This window comes from Nasonia vitripennis (assembly GCF_009193385.2).
Source record: "Nasonia vitripennis strain AsymCx chromosome 3 unlocalized genomic scaffold, Nvit_psr_1.1 chr3_random0012, whole genome shotgun sequence".
Lineage (NCBI taxonomy): Eukaryota > Metazoa > Arthropoda > Insecta > Hymenoptera > Pteromalidae > Nasonia > Nasonia vitripennis.
In genome coordinates this window covers 453,295-479,226 of record NW_022279632.1, presented here as the reverse complement: position 1 = coordinate 479,226, position 25,932 = coordinate 453,295, and the positions used below count along the sequence as shown (strand labels likewise).

The 25,932-nt window shown below is 37.8% G+C and overlaps 1 protein-coding gene across 4 annotated transcripts in view; it reads right to left on the bottom strand.

Annotated features, from left to right (window-relative positions):
- Positions 1-25,932, bottom strand: part of LOC107980680 (glutamate receptor ionotropic, kainate 2) — a 602,400-nt gene that overhangs the window by 193,537 nt on the left and 382,931 nt on the right. For all 4 annotated transcript variants that reach the window (XR_004227195.2, XM_031927147.1, XM_031927149.1 and 1 more), the window contains one exon: positions 3,630-3,867. Coding sequence is in view for 3 of the 4 variants with exons in the window: in XM_031927147.1 (XP_031783007.1) it covers positions 3,630-3,867 (238 nt within the window). In the remaining variant the exon portion in view is untranslated. The remainder of the gene's footprint in view (positions 1-3,629; positions 3,868-25,932) is intronic.

The window sequence follows — 25,932 nt, the reverse complement described above, 5'->3', positions numbered from 1 at the left end:
ACGAGGAAAACGCGGTTACTTGTAAAACGCAAAACACTACCGGCAAAGATTGTAAACCCGACAAAAACCGTAAGCGTCGAAGTAGACAAAGCGAAACGCGAAAGACCGAAAGGTTCGAAAAATAAACCGCGTGACGTTCCGAATAGTTTGTCTCCTAGGAAAACGCGAGCGCACGCAAGGCGGCGGGTACGGTTGACAATTAAAATCATTCGATTAGAGAGCTTCATTCTTCTGTATACCGTCCCATTCTCCACTCATAATTCCCTTCTTCCCACATAGACGGCTGAACGCAAGATGGACGACATCAGGGAGCTAGCAGAGGATATTGTCCAACAAATCGTCGAAGAGTCGATGAGTCACACGGTCGACGACACACCAGCAGTACCGGCCAACGTCCCATCCGGATTTGAGGTGGGAAGCGAACTGCTCAACCGGTCGATCTTTGCTATCCCGGAATCACCGGCCGAGATCGAACTGAGAAAGCAAGCTCTGCTGAAAGAACTGCAGGTGATAGAGGACGCACAGTTCGCTCAGGCTTTAGTCAGAAGACAGCAAGCGAGAAACCGAGCGACGCAGCTCAAAACCGAGCTGATCGCTGCGCTGGAAGAAGCCATCGCTATTGGGTCGGAAATTAAGGAAAAGTATGGTCACCGGCCGGATTTACCTAAGGGAGACACAACCCTAGTAGAAACCGTGGCATTTCTAAAGGCCAAATTCAAAGCGAAGCCGCAACCATTGCCAGCGCCACCGGTTGTCCCGAAAACGGCTCCAACAGCCGTAAGGCCAGATTCGACCAGCCATCAGCCCGACACGACATCGAAAACCACGGCCGCTCCAGCAGCAACAGCCGTAAAGAAACGGCTGACTCTAACCAACGAACAGTTGAACAAAGAGTTCGACCGTAACCGTGAACTGAAGCGTCGAGCGAAAAATAGGCTGCCGACTTACACCGAACCTGGACCGCAATGTTCCATTTGCGGATACCGAGGTATTGCTCGATTGGACGAGTGCCCCAATTTCAACGTCCATGGAATGGACTTAACGTACGGCGACAAGTACAAGAAGAAGTAGAAGAAGAAGCTCAGGCTAACGGCCGAACCACTTCATTTCGTCCTGTACCTTACCTCAATCCCGTGCAATGAAGCATTTTGTTTTTACGTATTTCTCTTCCTTCTCTCTTAATGTTTTTTTTTTAGAGGCAAAAGACTGCCGTACTGGCCAACGGCCGTATGTAAAAAGAGAGGCGAGAGACTAAAAATGAACTATTTTTATTTACTTCTTTAATTATATGTATTATCTAATTAATGATGATAATAAAAAGTCAAGTTTACCTTGTAAAAATTGATATTTATTACAAGTTCTTATTACCCAGTTAGACATGACTGAGTGCGAGCTGGTACACCTGGCAGGATACACAGCGTCTGGGGGAGGGTGTTGTGACGGCCAAGTGCACGTCAAATGTCTAACGGCTAATCATGTACTAATTGTAATAAGATTATTGTTTCAGCAAGCTACCAACGAGCGCCGAAACGAGCGAGAACGAGAAACGAGGCAAGATAGAGACAGAGAGAGTGAGAGCATAGGTAGCGCGGTTGCCGCCTGGCCGCACAGCGTTGGCGAGATATGACAACGATGTGCTGACGGCCGGGAGAACCGAGACTAGAGTTAGTCTCGCTGCGCTATCCACACGAGTAGCTCGCGCTACTATATACGCGGATTTGTTGTGAGTCCTGCGAGCATCTCGAGAGCGAACGATATTCGTCTGTGCGTTACCGACGAGTTGCTGCGACGCCCGTCCGAACTGTACATCTCCACGTCCGAGACTGGACCACGTCCGTTGCGTCAAGTACTACTGCCACTCTCTCGCGTCGACAGGGTAATATCTCTCGTCTCTCTTTATCGTTCGTCGAAGTGTGCGGCGTTTGCACCTCCGTGTATAGTTACAATTGAATATACATTTCCTTATCTAAACTTCTCGTGTTTTGTTGCCTACGACCCGACCTACGCCGCCTCCGCGGGCTCGTGTAAAAACACGTGCATGATCTGAGTCGGCCGAGCCGTGCCTTCTGCACGCCCGACGTTAATTTACAATAAACAGGGCCCTTCTGGCCCTGGTTATAACACGGCAGAAAAGTATTAACCGAATGTTATAAAATAAAAAAATGGTATAAATAATAAAATAATATCTTAATTAAATTTATTTCAAGTGATAAACTTTTAATTGTAATTCGAACACCCATCTGAATATTTGGGTTCATCGCTGACATATAGAAAATTTGATAAACAGACATCGGAATGAGAATTCCTACTGACTTTTGAAAATGAAAATTTTTATTATTGCATTGGAAAAAGAGGCGAAGTTATTATAACTTACTACCTACAAAAATACAGTAAAAACCAGAATTACAACTGGCTAGAGTAAGTAGATCCTCTGAAACAAGTCTAACATAAAATTTGACACGACAAATCCTAAGTGTATCCTTGAGCTGAAAATTCCAACGGAAACAGTTAAATAAAAACTGTTAGGGTAACTTATTTCTAAATAATTTTACAAATATCTGTACAAAAATTCATATATCTAGCTTCAATACAATGCACATGGCATAACATTAATGGATTTGAACTACTGCTAATAAGACTATATGGCTTCCATTTACTTTCTCACTAATTTAAGTTACCAATCACAACCTCAAAGGATTTAAAATGATGTAAAGTATCGTTTAATTAAAAAAAAAAATTATAAAAATACGAGCTTTATTCATAAATCATTTTCATCTTATATTGAATGAGTTTTATTATCCTATATAATAATCTTAAAAGGTTGTGTACATGCAAAGTGCTCTTTATGTGTATGTGCAAGACTGGCCAGTTTTTTCCAGTTTTCATAGCGAAAAATATGCGAAGGGGACTGACCATCGCGTAGCAACCAGGCCAGCCGGACGGGTGAAAATTCTACCAGGGTCATCGTTTTTTATTTGCGCAACGCCTATATATTTTTCCTAACAAAAATTCTCCGTGTGAATACAGCAAGGCCTGCAGTGTCCAGACATCATCAAGGAGATAGTAAGTAAGATTTTTAATTTAGTATCTTTTTCTTAACTGCCTGCAACTACAGCTAGGATATACATACCAACTAAGCACGGATTGTTTGTCCCTTTCCTTTGAATCATGAGAGCATAGATCTGATTAAACCTGGGTAATTTTCTTAAGATTTCTTTTATTTCCTTTCTTTCCTTATATACTACACTTACTTTCAAAGCTCTCAGCTATCGTACGAATGGGTAGGCTAAAGGTGTAATTTTCTTAAAACAGCGGTTGCATCATTGGATGTGACACACTCAATAATTAAATAAAAAAGGTGAAAATACATCAGCACGTTACAGAAAATATAGTGTGGGAGCTAAGGGCTAAGTAGGCTTTTTATCTTGTGTAGCTGCAGTACTCGTTTGTGGCTCATAAACGCTTCCGTCTTTGGTTCAGGTCAACTCGCCCGCACAAACGGGTAATCATTAGCGAAAAACAAGATGTACGCTAAAAATCACATTTTACCGGGGTTACAATTATAAATTAATATAACATTTGATAACAGTTTATAATCACATAATTTCAAAAAGAACACCTTAACTTACTGGGTGGCATGGCGATTCCATAGCCTTTTGAATCTAGAAGTCCACCAATTTGCGTTAATTCACAATTTCTTTCGATAGCATATTCAATCGAAGTTGATTCCATTAAAAAAGCGTAACTTCCTTTTCCTTTAACCACGCGATCAACCCCTTCAACATTACTGTTCGTAAATACTTCATTTGATGGGTTAGCATTTTCCATAAAATGCCACATTCTTTGATAAGTTGAAAAATTCGAATCCTGGAATTGAAGTAGTAATTATGCGCTTTTGTTGCAGGTATTATGGTAAAACAAGGCAAGCATTGAATATAGCATCGCATTTCGAAAACACCAGTACAAGTCAAAGCACTATCGCTTGAATCATAAATAGTCAAAAGAGCATACTATTATACCAAAACAGGCGAACAGTGGTGTATTTTGAAAAATTTCTAAATATTTAAGTATGAGTAATCTAGAGACAATAAGCTTTTCTCTACCTAAAAATATTTGTATTTTAATATCAAAAAAATCAAAATATTGACGGCTAAGTAGAAGACATTGCTATGTCGTCTTACACTTCGAATATTTATTATTTTTGCCTGCTGTTTTGAATTCATTATGATGTGAATACACAACAGTTTTTGTCGCGCGTGTTGGCGCGCGGCAGAAATGCGTCTAAATTTTTACTGTTTTCATTTACATCTGCCTTTTTCCAACAATATAAGATTTATACCATGTAATTTTATCTAATAATATGTGTATTTTATCCCTTCACCTAAAACCAATTAGTTTATTGAAATGATGTTACAGCAAACGTAAATATCTAATGAGTTACTTAATGGATATCATATAGGTGCAAATTATATTCATTATCAATACCAATGATTCATAGTTTATTATTTACTAATCCTAACTCATGAATTTCCTATGCCATGCTAAAAAGCGCGAACATTATCAACAATATATGTAATATTTGTACTAAACAAAAATCCCAAGCTCAAGCTTAAACTTGAGCTCCAACTTAAACCCAATTACAATAAAAGCTCCCACAGGGGGGAGATGATCATATGCAACTTTCAACATCGTATTAATAACGATGTCGGTGGCTGTAGACTAAGGCGGCGCGCTATCGTTCGTCATGCTGGAGTTCGAATCCCGTTCTCGGCTTTTTTTTCCTACTTGAAAGTGATTTCACCAAGATATCAAGGAAATGGAGCGCAGGTACCAAGGAAGATGGGACGTAAATATGTTAGCAGATTACTGTTGATCGTTAAAAAGAGATCTACCATCAACATCGGAGAAGCGGAAGCGTAATCCACTTCGTAGATCATTTGACAATAAAATAGTTCGTTACTATAAAAAAGAGTAATGGGCTTAATATTTTTACGGGTATTTTATTGAATTGCATATACTTATAACAAATTTAAAGCAAATGAAGGAGCAGCAAACTATGATATAGTTTTAAAGGATACGATTGTACTTGCATATATATTGTTCTTTGCTTTATGGTTTACATTACCTTTTGCATTGTTTCAGTTTATAACTATTTTTTTCACTCTCTTTACGTCCATGACCTTGAACTAACCTTCAACTGACCATAAATATAACCTTATGGGACTATACTGACCCTGGATTCGGATTCAGCGACCCCAAAAACCCCTAAATGTCATGGTTTGATTTTACTTTTTATGAATCTTTATAATTTGACCTTCAACTGACCTTGACCATGACCTGATAGGGTTGTAATAAGCCCGGATTCGGATTCAGCGCCCGAAAAAATCCCAAGATACCATGGTTTAGTCTTTTCTTAATGTATTTTGATAATTTGACCCCTATTTGACCTTGACTTAAGATCTGATGGGGTTAAAATGACCCTGGATTCGGATTCAGCGATCCCAAAAACATATAAGTACCGTGGTCAAGTTTTTGGGACTTACAATTTTTTTTTGATTGTGGGGCCGTGTTATCATGAAGAAATCGATACTTTAAGAAAATGAAAAAATTGATAAATATCTAGATACATAACTATATATGTATACCGCTTTTTACAAGATACGTTGGATCGGTATTATTCCCGGTCAATTTTGTTTGAGGTTTCAGTGCATTTGGTGTTATACCTTTAGTTAAAGAGCCCGGAAGAACCGGGTTACTGTTTAGGATTACTCATGCATGTTTATTATGTTTTCTCAGTATTTTCAACATGCGGCATGCGCAAGCGATTAGCATGCACGACCTATCTCCTTTGTTGCACTTATTTGAGTTCTAATATTTCCATTTTGACTGACGACCAATACTTGATACGGCCCGCTGTATTGATCCTCCAATTTGTAAGGTTTTGATCATTTCAATAGCCATACATAGTTTCCGATTTGCAATGTTTTTATATTTATGCGTTTATCATAATATATTTTCGCCCTCTTTTTCGCTTTTATCGCGTTCTCTCTAGCAATTACATTCAACTTGTTTAATTTTTTGACCAAATTGTTCATATACCCGTTGAACGTAGCCAATAAATCATCGGCTTCTAGCTCGTCCTCCGTTGGCGTACGCGCTAAATTCCTAAATACGAGTTCGAACGGCGTATACCAGGTAGCTTTGATTACGCTTGTATTAAAGTTAAATGTCGCTAAATCTATAAGTGGGCCGACCACATCCATTGAAAGCTTATGCATGCTCACAGTGGGTATGTTCGTAATTAACATAGGTAATCTAGTTTTTACTCTGACCAACTTTTTAAAGTGAATACTTCTATAGGCTCACCGGGTAAACATTTTACTAGGGTATGAATCGGCGAGCGGCGACCATCACGGCGACGCGACAGATCGATCGTCACGAAAGCAGCGGCAGCTCTCTCCCCCCACCACGCACTCTTCGCCGCGCATGTTAGCATGCTTGCACAGCTCAGCTCTTCCTTACATATCAGCCGCATTTATTCACGCACGCTGCAAGCGGCTATTGGGTTTTCTCAGATTTCGTACGCGCTAATATAGCGGTACCTTTTCATTCCGCTTCAATTTTTTTTGCGTCAACTAAACGACGTGACTTTTTTAATATGCGCAAAACGTTTGCAGGTAAACATTATTGACTTATTGCGGTAAATATTATCATTGTATGACAAGCCCTGGCGTAAACCTCGATTTACCGCACGCTCGTGCAAAAATGCACTCTATAAATTTCGGATTACGCACGTTGTGTCATAAAATATCGTACGATATACTATTATTCTTATTATATTTTCTTTATTCGTATTATATTTTGCCTATCCTAAATTTACTAGTTGATCAATGATGACTTTACCTAAGATTTTTTAACTCCCTGTTAAAGTTGCGATTAAGTTGGAAAAATAAGAAAATGGCGGCGATTTACGCATCAAAATCACTTAATCAAAAAATTATAAAATTCATCAAAAAAGTCACAATTAAATGAATCTATGTACGTTAGTACTTTGCACTCAACGAAGACGCATTTGAATTCACGTCGAAGACTTATTCATTTCAGTTTTGCCGCGAAGACTATAGTATATATATTTTGAACTCTTACGTCGAAGACTATAAAGTACATTTACAGTCCCGCTGCGAAGACCAGTACATTTCTGATTTCGTATACGTTTGATTCTGTGGCAACGAAACTATTCAAAATTTTCCAAGATTCCACACCATCTATTTAACTATTCACTTCTATCGGCTGTCCCCGAGACAGCTACATTTTTTTTAGTTGACAATCTAAACAGTTGTGGATAAAATTTTGTATGTCTTCTTTCAAATACTCCCATAAGAAATTTTGTTTAATTCTTTTATAAGTTTTAGTTACGCCTCTGTGCCCGCCGACTATTGTCGCGTGTGTTGCTCTAATTAGCTTTTCTCTATCTTCTACTAGCAGATATTTAATTATCCCTAAGCATATAATTAATTTAATATGCAAAAACGTTTTTTAGTAATTTACTTACTCTATTCCAGTGTATTCCTTCGATTAATTCGGTTTTTGCTACGCTTATTGAATTTATTTCAAATTTTCGCAAAAACGGCGTCAAATTTGTGCACAGGATTTTAATTTTTTCTAATGACTTTGTAGGGCCCGTTATTGCTTCCTGTCTTAACGGGACGGCGATGTGAATTTTATTATTTATTTTTACAGAGTTAGGAATTTCCACTTGCAATTGAGTAAGGGCTTTTATTGCTTTCTTATACTTTTCTTCTAACTACCCACCTGTCCGAGTGCGCATCATTATTGCATGTGTCGGCGCCGCGCTTTCACTGCGTGCGGTCCCTCCTTGCAAGTTTTCGTCCGCACTTGCGTTTTCTCCTGCTTCGCTTTCTTCGGCCGTTACGATATTTACTACGCCCTCAATAGATAGCTTATCACCTTCCACATGAAAAATATCGCTAAACTCTGCAACAAGTTCACGTACTTTAACTTGTTTCTCTCTTGCAATGTGTTCTAGTCTCAACTGCTCCGTTACTTTCTTTATTCTCTCTTTAGTTATGAATAATACAGGGCGGCATATCGTTTATACATTTTTTTCTCTTTTCGCGTCCTTTTTAATTTTTTCAAGTCGCGTCTGCACTTTATTCAGCAAAGCGACCAAATATTTTTCATTCCACTCCCTCTGCGCTATTGCCTGCAATAAATTCCCTAGTGAAGCGTTCCCTCGGAATTACACGTCCCCAATCCATGAAATGTCGCTAGTACGTTCATCGTGCGTATTTGCAGTGTAAAAATGATAGCTTCCATTTATTATTTGATTAAGTATTCTCTTTAAATCCTCAATTTCCTTTAACGCCTCTTAACTGTCCTCCGTCTTTACTAAGTTTTCGTAATCATCCCATCTCTCTATCTTTGTCTGTCCCAGTTCTAACCGTTGTAAACTTTTATTGCGCGGCGACTCTTTCTCTGAGGCTGCTTCTATACTTCCTCCTCTCTTGACACCACTCTCTTCATCGTTTTTCCCCGAACTTGCTTCGTTTACAAAATTAATGTTTAATTTTTCGCGCTTCTTCCTTTGTTCTGCGCTTGTTACTGTATTCTAACAGCTTAAATTTTTGTAATTCTCCTTGTTATTGCTCTGTCTGTCTTCGAGCTCAGGCTTTCCCATATTTATTTTCGATGTTTGGATTTGCGCCAGTTTCGGCGTCGCTTCCAAAATTGCGTTCTTGATTTTATTCGATTTTTTATTTTTAGTTTGCATTTCAATTTTATACCATTTTTTATTTCAATCAAGCTTTTCGATTGGTTTTTGATTCATAACCAATTATTGATTTTAATTCTGTACATTGATTTGATTTTAATTTGGATTTAAATTTCGATGTTGAGTTTAATTTACATCTCTATTCAAATCTTAATTTAGTCTAACCTCCGCTCTTTTATTTATTACGTGGATATTCCTCATCACGCCGTCTTCTTGAGAGTCGCTTGCTTTAGTTTCAGCCATAAAAGATGATGTTCCACTGTGAGACAATTTTTTCTATAATCGATGCTTGCTCCTGACTGCGCAAAAAAATTCCTAATGATCCGGCCTCTTTTATTGAGAAATCATTATTCACAACGTGAAATTCTATTTTCAAAGGCGTACAATAAAGCGTAATTATCCCGAGAGTTCGCGTCATTTCCGCCGTGATTTCTTTAAGATTAATTACAACATTCTCGTTGATTATCACGCCTACTCCACATTCTTTTTTTTTAACAAATTCGGACCTGCGCCTGAATCTAGTATAAGACAAAATTTGTCGCCAGTTAATGGATTATCTAGTTCATTTTCGGGTGATTTTGCGTATGAACTTAATCTTACTTCTCGTATGCTTACTGCTGATTTTGCCGATTCGTATTTTGTTCCGAGCGCGGCATTTGTTCGGCCGCCCGTCCCACGCTCTGAAACGAGGAGTGTCCCGACCCATTTTCCTGTTCCTCGCGCCTTTTATTGTTTACATATTCCCTTTTCAAACATTTTTCTATTAGGTGACCCTCTTTTTGCAATATGTACATACTTCTGAGCCTTGCATATTAGTATTTTCGAAAGTAGCCTTTTGTCCATGCAATATTAATTTCACTGAGTGGTTTCGGAGGGGGCGGTGGCTTGCTTTGCCATAGTGCTGGCTGTGCGGCTTGGTAGCCGTTCGTGGACTTCGCCCCATTGTTCTCTTGTGGCTTGTTACTCTGCGGTGAGCCCGCCTCCTGTTGCGGTGCATGATTTCGATACCAACAGTTTACTGCCTTATGCTTTATTCTCCGGCAAATTTAGCATTTATCTAAATTTTGTTGTTACTATATTTACTCGCGCACTGTTGTCGTTTTTTTGTTGCCGAATTCTTTTTCGAATCTATAGTTTCTTGATAGCACGCAAAGTCGCGTTCGACTCGTATTGCTGCTACAATTGGTTCGTTTAAGTCGCTAATATTTTCGATTCGTGTACTTATTGGCCAGTCCAAGCTCTTTTTGAAATAATATACTAACTTTCTATTAAGTTCGGTTTTGAAACTTGCCGTATTTCTCTTTTACATGTTCGCGGCCGCTTTAATATTCACGTCCGAAATTCTAATTCTGTTTGAATATGTTACTACTTTCTCCCCTTTACCTTGCCTTATGCTTGCGAGTTCTCCCAATAATTCGTCAGATGATTTTCCCGAACCAAATGTTGACACAAAATGTTGGCTTATTTTTTTCACACTTGTAAATGTTTTATTTATCGTAGAATTATACGCGTCCCCATCTAATTTTGAATAAATATTTTTTGCTATTTCGGCCTTTGCTTCTGGCGTTTGCTGCTTGTTGAAGCCGTAGGACAAAAACGTGTGCTAGCATATTTTTTTCATTCAATTTTGGTAGAACTCTCATTACTTTTTCTGCCGCTTTACTGTGTAAAATGCTAACTGACACGCTGTTATATAATTCCGATAAATGTTGTCTCCCTTCATCTCCTAAGTTAAACGACGTAGTTGTGAATTTAAATTTTCCGCTTGCTTTCAGTGTTATAAAATCACTCGCACCGTCTTGAGTCATTTCGATTTTTAAAGTTAGTGGTTCTATATAATCCAATTCTTCCGAGTCGTCTCCCCCTAGCGCTTTAATTATTTTTGTCGGATTGATTCTTCCTTCTATAAAATCTACTATTATATTTACTAAAGGGGTGCCCCCCTGTTAGCTTCGCTCGTCAACCCCCACTTTTGCAGAAGTTAAAAAAAAAAAGTTTCTGCGCCGCCAGTTCAGGAATTTTCAGTAGTTCAGTAGTAAAAAGTTACCGCTTTTTAACATTAAAAGCTTTTCAACGCGTTTCAGATTTTATATTGCAGCCGCCACCGCCGCTTACATATTAATAATTGTGCTCGATACGCTCGATAAGCAATGTCAGCTCGAGCAGTTTTTTTCGCTCTACTCGTGCGCATTGTTGCAAAACTCATGTTATTGGCAAACGGCCCATGTACAGAATATATTTACCTTCAGTGTATTCCTTAAAATTTCGGTTGAAATCATTAGATGGTTTTCCATTGACGCCGGCTCTGTCTTATGCATATAAAGATTATTCCGTTTTTAGGATCGAGAACTAACGTTACCGCCTGGCGGGTATATAAAGTACAAGTACTGTAGACTGAATTCGCGTGAAAAGAGATGTGGATTTCGAACAATGTTACGCCGCCGCCACTGGTTCAAGAATGATATACATATCCATTTTATTTCTATGAATGAAAACCAAGTAAAAGAGTCCAAGTGTTATTCAAAATTTTTATTTAATGTTGTTCTGTAGATGTCAATATATAATGTATTTCATTGGCCATAAAAACAAAATACTTATTATTATTAAAAATTGAAAAATGTATTTCATTGGCCATAAAAACAAAATACTTACTTATTATTAAAAATTTTTATTATTATTGACAATAAAATTTGGTAATCGTTTATCTATTTTTAATCCAAATTTTAATATTTGTTGATAATATTATTAGGAATTTGTTACAATTCAGTAAATTTTTAGATTTCTTACTAATTTTGTTGTTGCATTCTATTTTATTGTTTAATTGTTTAATTTGTTCTTTTTGTGATTTTAACATTGATTCATGTAAATAATCATCATATTCTTGTTCAGATTTATTGTGTTCGTTTACAATTTCTTGATATAGCATCTCTAAATGTGACTGTTCCTCGTTTTCATATTATTGTATATTGTTATGATCGAGTTCGGGTGATAAAAATAACAACACGTTATTTATAGAAAATCACTTTTGAACTCGGACTCTTTATTAGAACGTAAACACAACTGTTCTCGTCAGCTGACAGAACCAGACTGAACATAAACAACGACATCCGCGACGTCGTTGATCTCGTTGATAAGGTCGCTATGCGCGATTCTTGGTATTCGAATCGCGCAACGTTCAGGCTCGGTCACAACATTGCCATCCTTCCTTCAAGCAGGTTGATCTTCTTACAATCCAATGATGACTTACAGGAACTGACATCAACATCCTCTACCTTGACCCATCCTAGGCATCAAGTTACCGAGCAATGCTTACAGACGTCATTCCAATCATCACTTAACAGGACTAAGACGGACCCGTCTCTTGAACAATCTACTTCAATCATCCTTCTTATTTTCTCATCATAGGATCGGTCGAAATCGGTCTTCAGAGAAGAGGGGGGAAGTTGACATGCCGTGGAACCTCACCTCAAGTCCCTGCTCCGGTATTTACCTTCACGCCCACGGGAAAAACGACAGCTCAAAAGAACCGTGAGCAGAGCAGTCTTCATTGATGGGTATCTCTCTCAGTGTAAGTCTTGGCGAAGGACGAATACAATAGACGACGTCATTGATTTTTCTCACAACCTCCCAAGATCCTTCCCAATTCGACTGTAGTTTTGGTGCTTTTCCTTTAGTTCTTCGAGGGTTGAAGAACCAAACTTTTTGTCCTTGGGAATATTCAACGTTGAGAGCTCGTTTGTCGTACTAAGACTTCGTCTTTTCCGATTGTAAGTTAATCCGGTCTCGTGCTATTTTGCTATTTTATGGATCTCGCTGAGTTTCCTCCGAAGCCTGTGTACGTAGTCTCCGTCTCCTTTAATCTCGACTTCCTGTGGTAGACCCTCGAATTAAGTCCAAAGGAAGCCTCAGATTAAAACCGGTGTACATCTCAGATGGAGTAGCTCCGGTCGTCGCATGTTTGGAGGACTTGTAAGCTAACAGAAATAGTGAAACCCAGCGATCCCAGTCTTTCTGATTGTCATGTATGTATTTTGTGAGATAGTGAAGTAGTGTTTGGTGTTGTCTTTCTACTTGTCCGTTTGATTGTGGGTGTAATGGTGATGTTCTTGTCTTTTTAATTCCTAATAACTCATACAAATTTTTAATCAATTTCGAATCGAAATTTGTTCCTTGATCAGTGTTTACTTCTAAAGGTACCCCATACCTACAGACAATCTGATCAACGAAAATCTCAGCAATTGTTATTGTTCTCATATTAGAGAGAGGAAAAGCTTCAATCCACTTCGAGAAACAGTCTGTCACAACAAAGAGGTATTTATTGCCTAAAGAAGAAAGTGGAAAGGGACCTAAAATATCCATTTGAAGTCGTTCGAATGGAACTCCTGAATTGTAAATCTTCATCTCACCATGGCCTTTATCTGGAGGACCGTTCTTTGCAATACAAACTTCACAGGATTTACACCAATTTTCTACATCTCTCTTGCAAGTAGCCCAATAAAATCTTTTTCTAATTTTATCTAAAGTTTTATTTACTCCGAAATGTCCTCCAGATGATGAATCATGTGCTTCTTCTAAAATATCTTTGATTTTATCTATAGGAACAACCAATTGACGAATTTTATGATCTAAATTTGTTGAAATCCATTCTCTATACAAAATTCCATTAATTAACACTAATGAATCACATTGTGAACAATAGATTTTAGTGAATTCATCCATCGAAGAATTTTCTTGACATGCTATTTTTTTCTGTAATTCCGTCGTTTGGCAAATAAAAGAAATAGCCTCATCTTCTGCTTGACTCTTCTTCCAATCTTCCGATGTATTTTCTTCAAAAATAATACGGCAAATAGTCTCTTCATTGAATTTTTCTTCTACTCTGGAACGATATTTACATGAAAAATCTTCACAAGGGCGTCTTGAAAGTCGTTTCAACCTTTCCTGTGAACAATTTTGTAGTCATACTGATCCAATTTCCCTAACCAACGAGCTAATTATCCATCTAGTTCTTTAAACGATAATAACCAAGTCAAAGAGGAATGATCAGTCCAAATGATAAAGGTTTACCGATAAGGTAATGATGAAAATGTTTTAACGATTCTATAATAGCGAGGAGTTCACGTTGAGTGACGCAATAATTTCTCTCTGGTTTAGAAAGGACTCTACTATAATAACCTATGACTCGTTCGATTCCATCTTGCTTCTGAGAAAGAACCGACCCAATTCCATGATCAGAAGCATCAGTCTCTAAAATAAATTCAGAAGAAAGAGGAGGAAATGCCAAAATTGGAGGTTTTGTAAGAACCTCTTTTAATTTTGAAAAGGCTTTTTGAAAATCTTCTGACCATAAGAACTTAGTCGATTTTTCAGTTAATTTATACAAAGGTTTTGTTATATCAGCAAATCCTTTAATGAGACGCCTATAATAACTACAGAAATTCACAAAATTCAACACAGCCTTTAAGTTATGAGGAATTGGCCAATTTACAACAGATTGAATTTTCTTTGGATCAGCTGATTTTCCTATTTCAGAAACAATGTATCCTAAATATTCGACTTGCCTGCTGAAGAAAACACATTTCTTCTTATTTAGACGTAAACCTGCTTCTTGAAAACGAATAAATACCTTTTTTAAATTGGATATCATCTCATTAAATGACTTTCTTAATACCATGACATCATCTAAATAAACTAAACAGAATTTTGAGAGATAATCTCTGAGTAACTTTTCCATCAAACATTGAAAAGACGCCGGTGCATTGCATAATCCGAATGGCATAACCTTAAATTGACATAAACCTTTTCCAATTGAGAAAGCCGTGATTTTCCTATCCTCTTCCCGAATCTTGATCTGCCAGTATCCACTCTTCAAGTCCAATGTACAAAACCACGAATATCCTGCAAGTTTATCAAGAGTATCATCAACTCTTGGTAATGGTTACGAATCTTTAATTTTAATCGTAAATTAAAACTTTAATCGTAATTGCATTAATTTTTTGGAAGTTAATACAAAAACTAATTTTTCCATCCTTCTTCCTGGGAACTACAGGTGAGCAATACGAACTATCTGATTCTTCAATGACTCCTTGAGAATGCATCTCAGTAATACATTCATCTAATTCCTTAATTTGATGAATAGTGGGTCTTCGTATAGGTTGTTTAATTGGTTGATTATGGAGTAATTGAATTCTGTGTTCAACCAAATTACATTTTCCAGTAACGTCATCGGCTTGAAAAATTTCTTCAAATTCGTGTAGAAGATCCGCAAACTTCCGACGTTGATCTTGATCCAAGTTCTCTGAGTTCTTATAAAAAATTTCTTGTAATGAGTCTGGTACGACCTGACTAGAATCGACTATTCTTGAAATTTGTTTATTAATGATTGAACTTGGAGTATTTAAAATAATTTTAGTAATTAAATCTGTAATACCAGTTGCATCAAGAAAATCACTTCCAAGTATACAATCATCAATAATATTTCCGACAAAAACATCTAAATTAGCTACATGATCACCCAATTTTAATGACGCTGAAATCAAAAATTCAACTGGTATCTTTTCTCCAGTTGGATACTTAAGTGTTGTAAAATTAATAGGAATTCTCATATCTTTTGATTCAACAAATTTTGGATTTATAATAGTCACATCAGAACCAGAATCTACTTTAAAAATACAAGCTTTGTCATTAATTAAACCATCAAAATAAAATTTATTAGTGTTCCTATTAATTCTTCCAACATGGCAATTAATCCGATAAGAGTGAGAGTTTGTTGGAGTCTGGTCAAGTTCAGTTAAACTCGCTCCAGAAAGTTTAACATAATCTAGTTTCCCTGATAGGTTGACAAAGTCGGACAATTAAACTTGAAATGTCCTTTTTTACCTCAATTCCAACACTCTATTCCTTTTACAAAATCTTGAAAATTCTGTCTGCCTGACGGCTGAGATGACAGCATAGATGAACTAACACTCTTTGGAAATGATGAAGAGGTATAATTATTTCTCTGAGCTAGATGTTGAAGTCTTTTGTCCTGATCTTCGATAACTTTAACTTCCATAGCTCTTGCCAGAGCAATTTGAAGCGAATCAATTCTTTCTAATTGAAGAATTTTCCGAATTGAATTGTCGAAAATAGCAATTACAAATTGAGCACAGGCGATTTTATCTTGAGTTTTAAAAGGACAATCAGGATAAATCTAACCAGCTAATCTCATAAGATCAGTAGCTAATGTTGGAAAATCTTCACCCCGTTGTTGACGCCTGTTCTGAAATTGGAAATAATACGTTGGTGCAAAATGTACATCACCAAAACGTAACTCTAAACTTGATTTTAACTTATCAAAATCTATTGGATCAGTATCTTTATAGCTATCAAGAACAGATTTAGCTTTTCCCCGTAAAGAAGCAGCTAAAGCAACCATCATCCTAGCACTATCCCAATTATTTGCTCTAGCAATTAATTGAAATTGATTCAAAACTCACGCAGTGGTGTTGTACCATCATAAGTATCCCGTTTGAGATTATAACCTAAATTAATACTTTGTGTTGATTGTGTAGTGTCCAGTAGGTGTACGTTATTAGACCTTAACCTATCGGATGTGCCAGTCGATATAGCAGAATTTGTGTTCATGTTTGTGTTAGAAATATTTGAACGACTTAGCTCAGTTAATCGACGTTCGAGATCCTGTTGTTTCCTTGTCCACTCTGACCGTTCTGCGAGTAATGCCTCGTTTTACCGTTGCAGTCTCTCGTTGTCTTCAACCAGGTGCTTCGTTTTCTCCTCATAGTTCTCGCGAAGCCATCTCTCGGACAGAAAATCCTGATCCCGTCGTCGAAGCTCGTCGGAAAGGTTTACTTCTTCCACAGAACGTTGAGATAAGCGGACTTCCAAATCTTTTCGTTGAGCATGTTCGTTTTCTAGTTGTACCTTCAAGTTGTTTATTTCCTTAATAGCAGCCACCAGTGTTGGATTTGGAACATTAGTGTGTGTAGTGAGGATTGGGGTTTGTGAAGATTGTGTGTGTCCGAAAACATTTGTGTCCTCCAGATTCGTCTGTTCATGATTCAATAAATCCACTTCTCGTGAATCATCAATGGATTGTGCTGGTGCGTCCAGCTTGTGTGGTGTTCTGGGAAGCATCTTGCCAGATCGAAGATGCATAAAATAATCACTCAAATAAAAACACTAGTATCCCGGACGAACCTCTAAAATGTTATTATCGAGTTCGGGTAATAAAAATAACAGAAAATCACTCTTGATCTCGGACTCTATATTAGAACGTAAACACAACTGTTCTCAATAGCTGACAGAACCAGACTGAACATAAACAACAACATCCGTGACGTCGTTGATCTCGTTGCTAAGGTCGCTATGCGTGATTCTTGGTGTTCGAATCGCGCAACGTTCTGGCTCGGTCACAACAATATGTATAGAGTAAACTTAGAGAAAGTACAAAGATGTTTACTCAAAGATAGTTTTATTTTGAATGACAGTTATTATTTACTATCAATAATATGAAGTTGCATGAAAAACAATAGAACTTAAAAAGAACGTTAATTGAAATATACTATATTTCCTCCCTCCTTTATAAAGATTTCTCGAATTATCATGGTGGAGAGTAAGTAGTTCGTGATTTGCGTATCCGAGATGATCGTCGAATTGGCGGTGTGTTTGAAATGAAAAATGACTGTTTTTGAGGTAAATGTTCAGTACGTTGATCTTGAGTTTGTAACGGAAATTCTTCTTGAAGAGTTGCAGAGGTAGATTCATTTTGGAATGAATCATTTACGTTAGGTGGAAGAGATGCGTGAGATGTTGAGGATTGAGCTTCCGTTGTAGTCGTAGACATCTCAACACTTGAAGATTGTAAAGATTTTGAAATTAAAGATTCTTGAGTTGACGTAGCTTGTATAGTCGGTGATTCTTTAAACGACACAATCTGAGAAGTCGAAGGAGCCTTATATGATGGTGTAATTACTTCAGTATTTACTTCTTGTTGTACACTCATAAATCTTGGAGTTACGTTATTTTTGTAAAATCGAGTACGACGTCGTGTGCTTGTGGTGGGGAATGTTGTTAAATTAGCACCAATTTTATCTTCAAAAAATGTTACTCTTTCTGGATTCTTTCTTGTTTCTTCCCCTTCTTCTGATTTCTTTGTAAAAGCACGAATTTGATCTACGTGTCGTTTATACTTTTTATCCATGTAACTGATTTCATAATGCAGATCTCCTAGACGAGAATTAATTTGTCTAATTCCTTTATCTAATTTTGGATTACCGGAAAGAAAATATACATGTTTAAGTGGTTTACATTCTCGGTACGTATTGATAAAATCAGCTTGATATTTCTCAGAAATCTTCTCGTTGATAGGTTCGGGTCGAACAAGATCTAATCGTGTGCGAATGTTTCGATCTAAAAATAATAAAGCAGGTGGCTGTCCAGTAGTTAAATGAGGAGCTTTTCTATATTGTCTCAAGAATTCATTACCCACGCATTTTTCTGCTTGAGCATTTGTCGAAGGGTAATAAGGAGCAGTAAGTTTGTGATATTTCACTCCACTTATCTTGAAAAATGTTTCAAACTCATCTGAAACGAATTGACGGCCATTATCTGAAACAACAATGCTAGGTACACCATAAGTAGCGAATAACTAATCGAGAATATCAATTGTAGCAGTGCTAGTACTGGAACTTGTCACCTTGACTTCAAGCCACTTACTATAAGCATCAGTGATTACTAGAAGCATTTTACCAACTACTGGTCCAGCGTAGTCTATATGGATACGATCCCATGGACCTTTAGGATATTCCCAATGATGTGTGTTGAATTTAGGAGGAGCATGATCATGCTTAGCACACTCAGCACAAGATTTAGTAATAAGTTCAATATCTGCATCAACTCCTGGCCACTAAACAAATGATCGTGCCAAACCTTTCATTTTGACAATGCCCAAATGCGCTGAATGAATGTAGTTTAAAATTGCTTGACGAAGAGATGATGAAATCACAACTCGATGTTCAAAAATCAAGCAATTAGAAGATAGACTATAAGAAAACTCGGGCACTTTGTATCCATGACGAGATAGATCTTGACCAGTTTTGAGTAGTTGAACAATTTTACCTAGGTTAGAATCTTTACGAGTTTCCTTCGTAATCTGCTCTGCTCGTACAGGAAACTGATTGATCTGGTTGATAATAAATGTATTAAAAGAATCAAGTTCTGTAATTTTTCAATAGTGTCAACCGTTGAAGGAAGTGGAGCACGTAAACAATAATCTGCATTTGCATTAGCTTTAGTTGGCTTGAACTTAATATCGTAGTTGAAATGAGCTAAGTAATCAGCATAATTAGCCATTCAACTGATACAAAGAATAGGAAGTGATTTTTCAGGATGAAAAATCTGTGTCAATGGCTTGTGATCTGTAAACAGCGTAAAATGACGAGCGTATAGATAATTGAAAAATATTTGACAAGCCCATATAATAGCTAAAGCTTCCTTGTCGATTTAAGGATAGCGTTGTTCAGTAGCAGTTGACGTACGGCTCGCATAAGCCATTGGCCTTTCGATTCCGTTGCTAAGTTTATGTGATAAAACAGCTCCGAGTCCTACTTTGCTTGCATCAGTGGCGAGTATGAGAGGTAAGGATGGGTCGTAAGGCATCAAAACTTGAGGAGAAATGAGAATATTTTTAAGCTCTTCGTATGCTTTATCAGCAGTTGGCGACCATTGAAAAGACGATGTAAGAAGCATGTCCCGAAGTGGTCGAGCTTTTGTAGCTAAGTCAAGAATGAATGAATTGTAGTACGTAGCTTTATCAATAAACAATTCTAATTCTTAAGGTGTAGAAGGTTTAGGTGCATCACGAATTGCCTTGATATGAGAATCAGATTTATGAATGCCTTGTGTATCTAGTTTATGACCTAAAAATTCTACAGAATTTGTAGCGAAAACACATTTACGTCGATTAAGACGAACACTATTTTCAAGAAGACGGATCAAACACGTTTCCAGAATAATCAACAATTCTTTGAAACTTCCAGCCCATACAATGATGTCGTCAAAAAAATTTTGAACGTTTTTTAGACCTTGTAAGATTTCTTTTAATCGACGTTGCCAAACTGCAGAAACGTTGGCTGCGCCGTAAACAGCTCGTGTAGGACGAACCAACCCATGTGTAGGAGTATTGAGGGTTAAAGCATGACTGTACTCGTCGTCAGCAGGAAGATGAGTATAAGCATCTGTAATATCAAGATGTGCGTAAATTTTGGCTCCTTTTACTTTGTTGAAAATGTCACTATGTTTTGGAATAGGACATTCATCTATTATTATACGTGGATACAACGTAGGTTTATAATTTCCAGTTATACGAATATCACCATTTTTTTTAATAACGTTATAATTTCCAGTTATACGAATATCACCATTTTTTTTAATAACGAATAATATGAAGTTGCATGAAAAACAATAGAACTTAAAAAGAACGTTAATTGAAATATACTACACATATTCTTTTGTTAGGTGATTTCGGGCTTGTTGAAACTTATGCGTCTATACAGACACAGCCTACTTGCTTGGCGCACAACGTCGAGTTTCCCCTGTTTTATATATGTATATATTTTTGAATAAATCGTTAGATATGATTTTTACCTTTTCTTCCTGGGGACGCTGGATCGGAATTCTGGTTAAGAACCTTGGAAAGAGATTGATGTTCTGGGAGATATCAATTAAACCAGGTCAACTCGTGATAATTTAATTTTACTGAATGTTTATGCTGAGCAAAATATCGCGCGAAATACAAGCATTAATTAGAAAACACAATAACATGAATTGCGGTGAAATAACTTAAAAGAAAATTAACTGACGGAAAGAAAGAATATTTTAAGTTCGAAAATTAATCTATTGGCACTCTTGAATTAAACTGAAGCTCCGCTCTGGATCCGGGCACAAAGCGTTCTGCCGCCGCTTGGCTTCACCAAGCGACGCTGAAGTCCGATAGGGAGAGAGAGAGGGAGAGGAAGCAAGCTTTGTACTAGCTCCCACGAGTGGTTCCGTTAACCTACCCTGCTCCAACGTCGCTATTTTCTTGGTCTGTTTAGAATTCCACTAAGTGTCGAAGTTTCTCGATTCTTACTTCGAGAAACTTCGTCACTTAACATCTTCTATTGTTTCAACTGAGATGTTTATATGAGGTTATTCTTCTTACTACAAAAAATATAAAAACTATATTAATGATAATTATAAGCATGAATTTGTATACTAATTGTTTCCTTTCTATATTTGATAGATTACTAACAATTTCACCATCTAAAGATGCTTGCGAGAAATAGGACGATAGTTTTTCAAAATATTACCGCAAACTTTACAAGCCACACATAACTTTAAAAAATGTCCTCAGATTTTGAAGAGGTTAACCGGTATCTTAGGTTAATACTGATAAATGAAAAATATTTTTGTGTTATGAACAAATATTTTTGTGTTATTGAAGTGATGCGTTACGGTCAATGTCCCATAATCGAATGGGTTTGAGCTGAATAGCAATGGTATGTACATTGGTGGAGAGAAACTTTTGATTTGGGTAGTACCGTATTGGTAATTATCAGTATTCGTCAATACAGCTCGTAGCAGTCTTGATTGGACATCACCTGTCATATACGGTTTACAGATGTCGTTGTAGATCATAAACATGGATGGCTGACCATTAGAAAGTCGGGCTGGTCTATCAGTAGTAAAAAGAATTTGCCTATCTTTTTCAAATCCAAGAATTTTTTGCACTTTTCTCGATAAACAGAGCTCATGACTGAACTGGAAGCCGCTAGTTAGTTGAGTTTGCGCTCATTATTGTTATTATAACGACGTTCTAAATTCTCTCGCGCTTTGTGAACGTTGTACAAGGTCATAGATGCTGGTCTCATTTTTGTCGCTGAGTGCTTACTGTGATTGTACGCCTCTGTAATATTCTGCAACACGCTAATGTATCTGCGTGTATTTTTGTGAGTGAAATATTGTCAAATTCGCTCTTTAATAGTTTTTATCTTTCTCTCAACGATGACAGCCTTCGTATCCGGATTGTGTGCCACTCAGTAAACAATGTCGTTATCGCGCAAAACTTGCATTGGTTTACGACCATTGCTTCTCGACAGCACCCACAAGAAAGCCTTAGCGGTATTTCTGGAAGTTTTCTGCCTGATCGGTTCCAGCCAGCTATATTTACTGACAACATTGATGACAGTCAAGATATAAGCGTAACCGTCATTGTAAGTTTTTCAGGATCTCAAATCCACGAGATCAGCCTTCCACACGTCATCCAAATTATAACTACGCACAATATAACTACGTCGCGCAAATCGACGTCTAACTGGCCAGTGTAGATTATACGCATCTTGACTCTCGAGCCACTCAACAATATTTTCGCGATTATTTTTTTTTCTGTTTTTACTGTTTTCTATCCTCTTACGTGCAGCTTGAAGAAGTTTATTATCACTAGCATACGCTGCCGGATGTGAAGGCGCGTAATAAATGTTTTTAAATCTTATTCTTCTTTTCATTTTGCGTTATGTCTTTAGTCACTTTTCTAATTGTTTGCAATGTTTTTGTTGTCTTCTAGCCCCTTTTTTACAGTGTCATCAACTTTGCTTTGAACTTTTTTCTTATTCTTCAGTGATCTCCTGATACGTGAAAAAAGTTTTTAAAAGTTAAATTGCTCACCATGCAACAGCCTGTCATCATCGCCAGCGTGCGCTCGTCTCCGGCTGTTTCATCAGCGTGTATTCGCGAAAATGCATATTCAGCTAAAACTCGATCAGTTTTGCGTCGGTTGACTTGCTTATCGCCATAGGCTAGATCATGCTGACGACACGCCTCGTCCAACGGATTGATACCGACTTTACTACGTTCAATACGTTTTGCTAGTTTTGTACCTGGACCACAGAATTTGTATCCGGGTACATGCATTTCAAATGGTACTAAATCAATCAATTCATCCAGAGCACTTTTTGTCACACTTATTCGTTCTTGTTCTTCGTCTTCTTTGACGCTGTTTTTGATTTATTGCCCAGGCTGAATCTTCCCGCTCAATCGTCGCCATGTTGAGACCTCAGAATTGGACACGGCTACTTTCTTCTTCGCACTCGCTTGACCTGCGACTATTTATTTTTCCGCTTTAGGACTCGCGCTGCTACACCACCGCTGCTTTCGTACGCTTCGCTGGTGTCAACAGTACTGCTGCTCGCGCGACCAGCACTCTCAGCACGGCGACGTGGAGTACTAAATAGACGATTGATGGCGTTAAAGCCTGGCGTGGAATAGCTCCTCTAGCACCACCTGGCGGTACTGGTATAGAATTTCCAGGTATATCAACACCTGATGTACTAGCTATCATGCTATCCCAAACGCGCTTATTACCGATGTATTCTCTTGATATAAATAATTCACGAAGAGCAACGGCAAATTGCGTATGACTAAATGGTGGTAGGCATTTTCTATTTTTCATTGCATCGTTTATCAGATCGATCATGTTGGCATTGTGTATATGCACGCCACCTATTGTCATGGGACTGTTTCCATCCCAAGTAATGTTGCCGCTAACTCGAAATTTCCATAATACGTGACCAGCTTTCTGTCTGAACTTTAAAGATACACTCTCTATGATACCTGCGTCGATCCGATCCTATTCTTCGATCCTCTGTATTTCGTTATCATCACAATTGTCATCGTCGTTGTCTTCTTCATCGTAGTCGTTTTCTCTCATTTGTCGCTGTTCTTGGTTATCTTTCTCCACTTTTTTCATAACCTTATTATTGTATCAGCATCCTTAAATGGAAGATATCGTTGTAGTACCGACCTATATTGACTCCATTTTTCTCGATCACTTTTGTAAATAGATGAATTCAGTATGTTATTCATTTCAAAATACAATCTAGTCATTACGGTACCGGGTGTTTGAACTGTCTTTAGTGTAGAACCTTCACCATTACCACGGCAGTTTTTGCTAGCATACTCTGAAGACGTTCAATGTTCTTGTGCGGCACAAGCACCATCTTTTTGGCGTGTTTCATGTTGTCTACTCACTAATGATACTAGCTATCAGTATATCAATGATTAATGCTAATAATGCAGGCAAGAAACCACCGCGTTGTACAATAATTGTTTTCTTTTTCGACAGGCTTACACAAGGTTCGGCTAGTTTTCTCAAAGGTTTTGCGTGTCAGCGTAAGCGTGACTTGTGAGACTTTTCCAGTGGAACGTTACCAATCAACGCATTCAAGGCGCACTCGCAAATATGACGCACTATTTTTGAATCGGCTGTCTGCAAGAGAGCCTTTTGCTGTTTATTGTTCAGATGAAACAGTGTTATCAAAATGACAGCATCCTTGCGAATAAAGGGATGTCGCTTCTTAGGCAAATCACAATGAGACGATTGAAACGAGATTCGACGTGTCGCCGCCCTTTATCTTTTTATTACGTGACACGTAGACGTAGTGGAATTTATCGTCCGGAAAAATACAGGTGCGAAACCTGTAGTTATCTGGTGTGTTCTGCATTAAATCCAGTAAAAGTTATCCATACAGCCTCGAAGTAGCGTCCCAGTAAGCCTCTTGCAAAAATCGTGGATCCTCGAAACACAGTTGACGCGATGGATGCTGTATCTGAGATCTGTCTCGCAAATTTCTAAAAACTAAAATGTATTGTGCGTTTAGAGATATGTCCCGTTGTCCTTTACCCTGATGAAAGATGTTTTATGTGATGAATATCACCGAGAGCGAGTGATGATGGGATGCCTTCGAGAAAATGTCGACTATACCACCATTGGAAATGTTCTCGATCACGGGCTATTTGTTTCCACTCTTCCCGACGTGCATTTTTACAGGCATATAACCACGTACATATGAAATGAACTACCGATTTCTCTCGAAAACGTACTCGCTTTTTCATATTATTCGTTTTTGTTCACAAAAATTGTTTAACTGTGGTAAACTTAATGCCATTATCACCCTAATAATCTAAAAAGTTGTAGTTTATTAGCTTGATCACTTAAGCTGTTAAACAGTTTAGAATCCTTGATCAGTGCGGAACATACTCGAGAAGAAAGAAAAATTTGGAATTCTTCGTCGAGCACTGCCACAATCATCGAGCCAAAACGTGTTTTGACCTCTTTCAGTGACGTCACCATATGATGACGGTCAATCTCCAGCTCGGATATTTTCTTCTTGGAAGGTAGCCTCCGCTAGCAATCTTGTGAAGGCCTTCTAAATCTATCCTAATATAATATATAAAAATATTATTATTATATTATTCGACTGATAGTAATAATTATTATTGAGGTACATACTATTGTAGCAAAAAAAAACCTTCAACGTTTTGTCGTGTAGCTGGTCAAATACTGGTAATTTCTAGAGTGAGCGCTCTTGCTTAAATATGGATGTACCCGCTGCTAGCGTTATCGTTGTCACTACCACCACCACCACCTTTAGTGTCGTCAGTACAAACAGCCAATCAGCTCAATAGTTACAAATTACGATCAATCAGGTTGATGATGGTGTGTCGCGCTCATTCAGCAAGCGATTGCACGTCGCGGCGACTAGTTAACGTTTCAATCGCGCCGCGCAGCGACTTTACTTTTTGCACTTTGCCTTTTCGCGAGCGACACTTTTCACTTTGCTGCGGCTCAAAGTCTCTCACAGTATGTAGGTAGCCACGAAAGCGAAATCCAAAGTTTATTAGCTTTACGTACAGCAACTTATCGAGCAAGTGACAACGAGGAGAAACCGCACTCTGCATTGATAAAGATACGCGCGCAGCTGAGAAGAAAATAACGAGTTATTTTTATAATTCATTCTTTTATTTATTATAATTATAATTAACGCCTGACGTGTGCAATTTGTAGTTTCAGTACGAATTTTCGATTACTTCAATCCAGGTGCTATGGAAAGCCTGCAGCATAGGTTAATGTGTTGGTGGGCATTTGAAGGTGACAGTTGAACGTGGCGGCTATGTGACCGTCAGCAGAATCTGCGGAAAAACTAGCTGTTTCCAGTTCAGTCATAAGCTCTGTTTATCAAAAAAAGTGCAAAAAATTTTGGATTTAAAAAAGATAGGCAAATTCTTTTTACTACTGATCAATATATAATAGAGGCTGATAGACC